The sequence below is a fragment of the Austrofundulus limnaeus genome, unplaced genomic scaffold, assembly GCF_001266775.1.
Source record: "Austrofundulus limnaeus strain Quisiro unplaced genomic scaffold, Austrofundulus_limnaeus-1.0 Scaffold72, whole genome shotgun sequence".
In the NCBI taxonomy this organism is placed as follows: Eukaryota; Metazoa; Chordata; class Actinopteri; order Cyprinodontiformes; family Rivulidae; genus Austrofundulus; species Austrofundulus limnaeus.
This window is the reverse complement of record NW_013952474.1, coordinates 428,629-430,097: the sequence shown is the minus strand read 5'-3', so window position 1 is coordinate 430,097 and position 1,469 is coordinate 428,629. Positions and strand designations below refer to the sequence as shown.

The 1,469-nt window shown below is 65.0% G+C and overlaps 1 protein-coding gene across 1 annotated transcript in view; it reads right to left on the bottom strand.

Moving 5' to 3' along the window:
* Positions 1-1,461, bottom strand: part of xkr6a (XK, Kell blood group complex subunit-related family, member 6a) — a 21,268-nt gene extending 19,807 nt beyond the window's left edge. The window contains exon 1 of the mRNA XM_014010667.1: positions 239-1,461. Within this exon, the coding sequence (XP_013866121.1) occupies positions 239-810 (572 nt within the window). The 5' untranslated portion in view covers positions 811-1,461. The remainder of the gene's footprint in view (positions 1-238) is intronic.
* Positions 1,462-1,469: the final 8 nt, after the last annotated feature.

The window sequence follows — 1,469 nt, the reverse complement described above, 5'->3', positions numbered from 1 at the left end:
GTGTGTGTGTGTGTGTGTGTGTGTGTGTGTGTGTGTGTGTGTGTGTGTGTGTGTGTGAGCGTATTATGTTTCCCTCTGAACGGAAGCCGTACCATCGGTGCGTGACTTGTCAGTGACATCATCAAAGCCAGACCACTAATTGGTTCCCTCTGCTGCTGCCGCTCTCCAGCGGTGTGTGTGTGTGTGTGTGTGTGTGTGTGTGTGTGTGTGTGTGTGAGGACCAGGTGGGTCTTCTCACCTCCACACCTGTCCCAGCTGGAGGACGTGGATGACGGCCTGCCACAGCCAGATGGTGACCAGCTGCAGGCGGTCCTTCCCGGGGTACAGGCAYCCCAGGGCCACCGTGCCCCGCTTGGTCAGCCCCTCCACCTCCCCGAGCCCCCCGCCGGTGTAGTCCTGCACGAACCAGCGGAAGCTCAGAATCTGGACCAGCACGGACGGCACCAGCACGAAGAAGAGCGTGAGGCCGAACCAGAGGTAGTCCCGCCTCTGGTAGTAGTCCGCCGCCAGGCACAGGTCCGTGCCCACGTCCCAGAAGAAGACCAGCAGGGCCAGGACGATCCAGAGGCAGTCCAGCCACAGCTGCTCGCGGGGTGGGCAGTGGGTCTCCCGGACTCCGGCCCCTCCGAGGGGCTGGCCCCCACCGAGCAGGGAGCCGAGGCAGGCGGAGCGGCAGCCCCAGTAGCAGGCGGAGGAGCGGCAGCACTGGCAGATGTGGATGGCGGCGGAGTCCAGGGGCTCCTCGGCGTCCACGTCGTACAGCTGCGCGAAGCCGACCCCGGCTTTGCCGCCGTCCGACTGCGCGGCCATGTTCCCCTTCCCGCTCCCCCTGCCCTCCTGCGAAATGCACGACAACCGCACCGTGGTGCTCGCTGGCGGGGCGCGGACACCACGTCACTTCCCAGAGACCCTCCGCCGCCGCTGCTGCTCCTCTCGCGCCGCGGCGACTGCTGCTGCTGCTGCTTCTTCTGCTGTGTCTGTTTCCCGCCCCGGGCGCGAGGAGCCATCAGACCCCACGGCCGCGCGAAGGCGGCTTCCCTTCTTCTTGTCTCCCCGCGCGAGACCCCGCCCGCGGGCGCTCGCGTGCGGCACCGGTTTCCCCTCTAGTCCAGCAGCGCCGCATCATCCCGTCCTGTGCGCGCGGTCATCCAGGGCGATGACGTAATGCACCTCCCGCTGTTCTYAAGACGTGCGCGCTTGACCACCAAACTATTCAGTCCTTGTGAAGCAGAGACCACCGACTCCTGCTTCTCATTCCTCCCCCGCACTCAGCCAGTCGGTGCCCGGCTTCCGCTGCAGCCCCTGTCCGCTCCTCTCTCCTCTTCTCCCCGCAACTCCTTCCTCCTCCTCTTCCTCAACCCCCCACCTCTCGCTCCGCCCTCCACCGGATACCGCACATCTGCACGCAGAACTCATCATCCCTTCTCTTCCCTTTAGTCACCCAGATTTTAAATTTCTCCCTCCTCCTC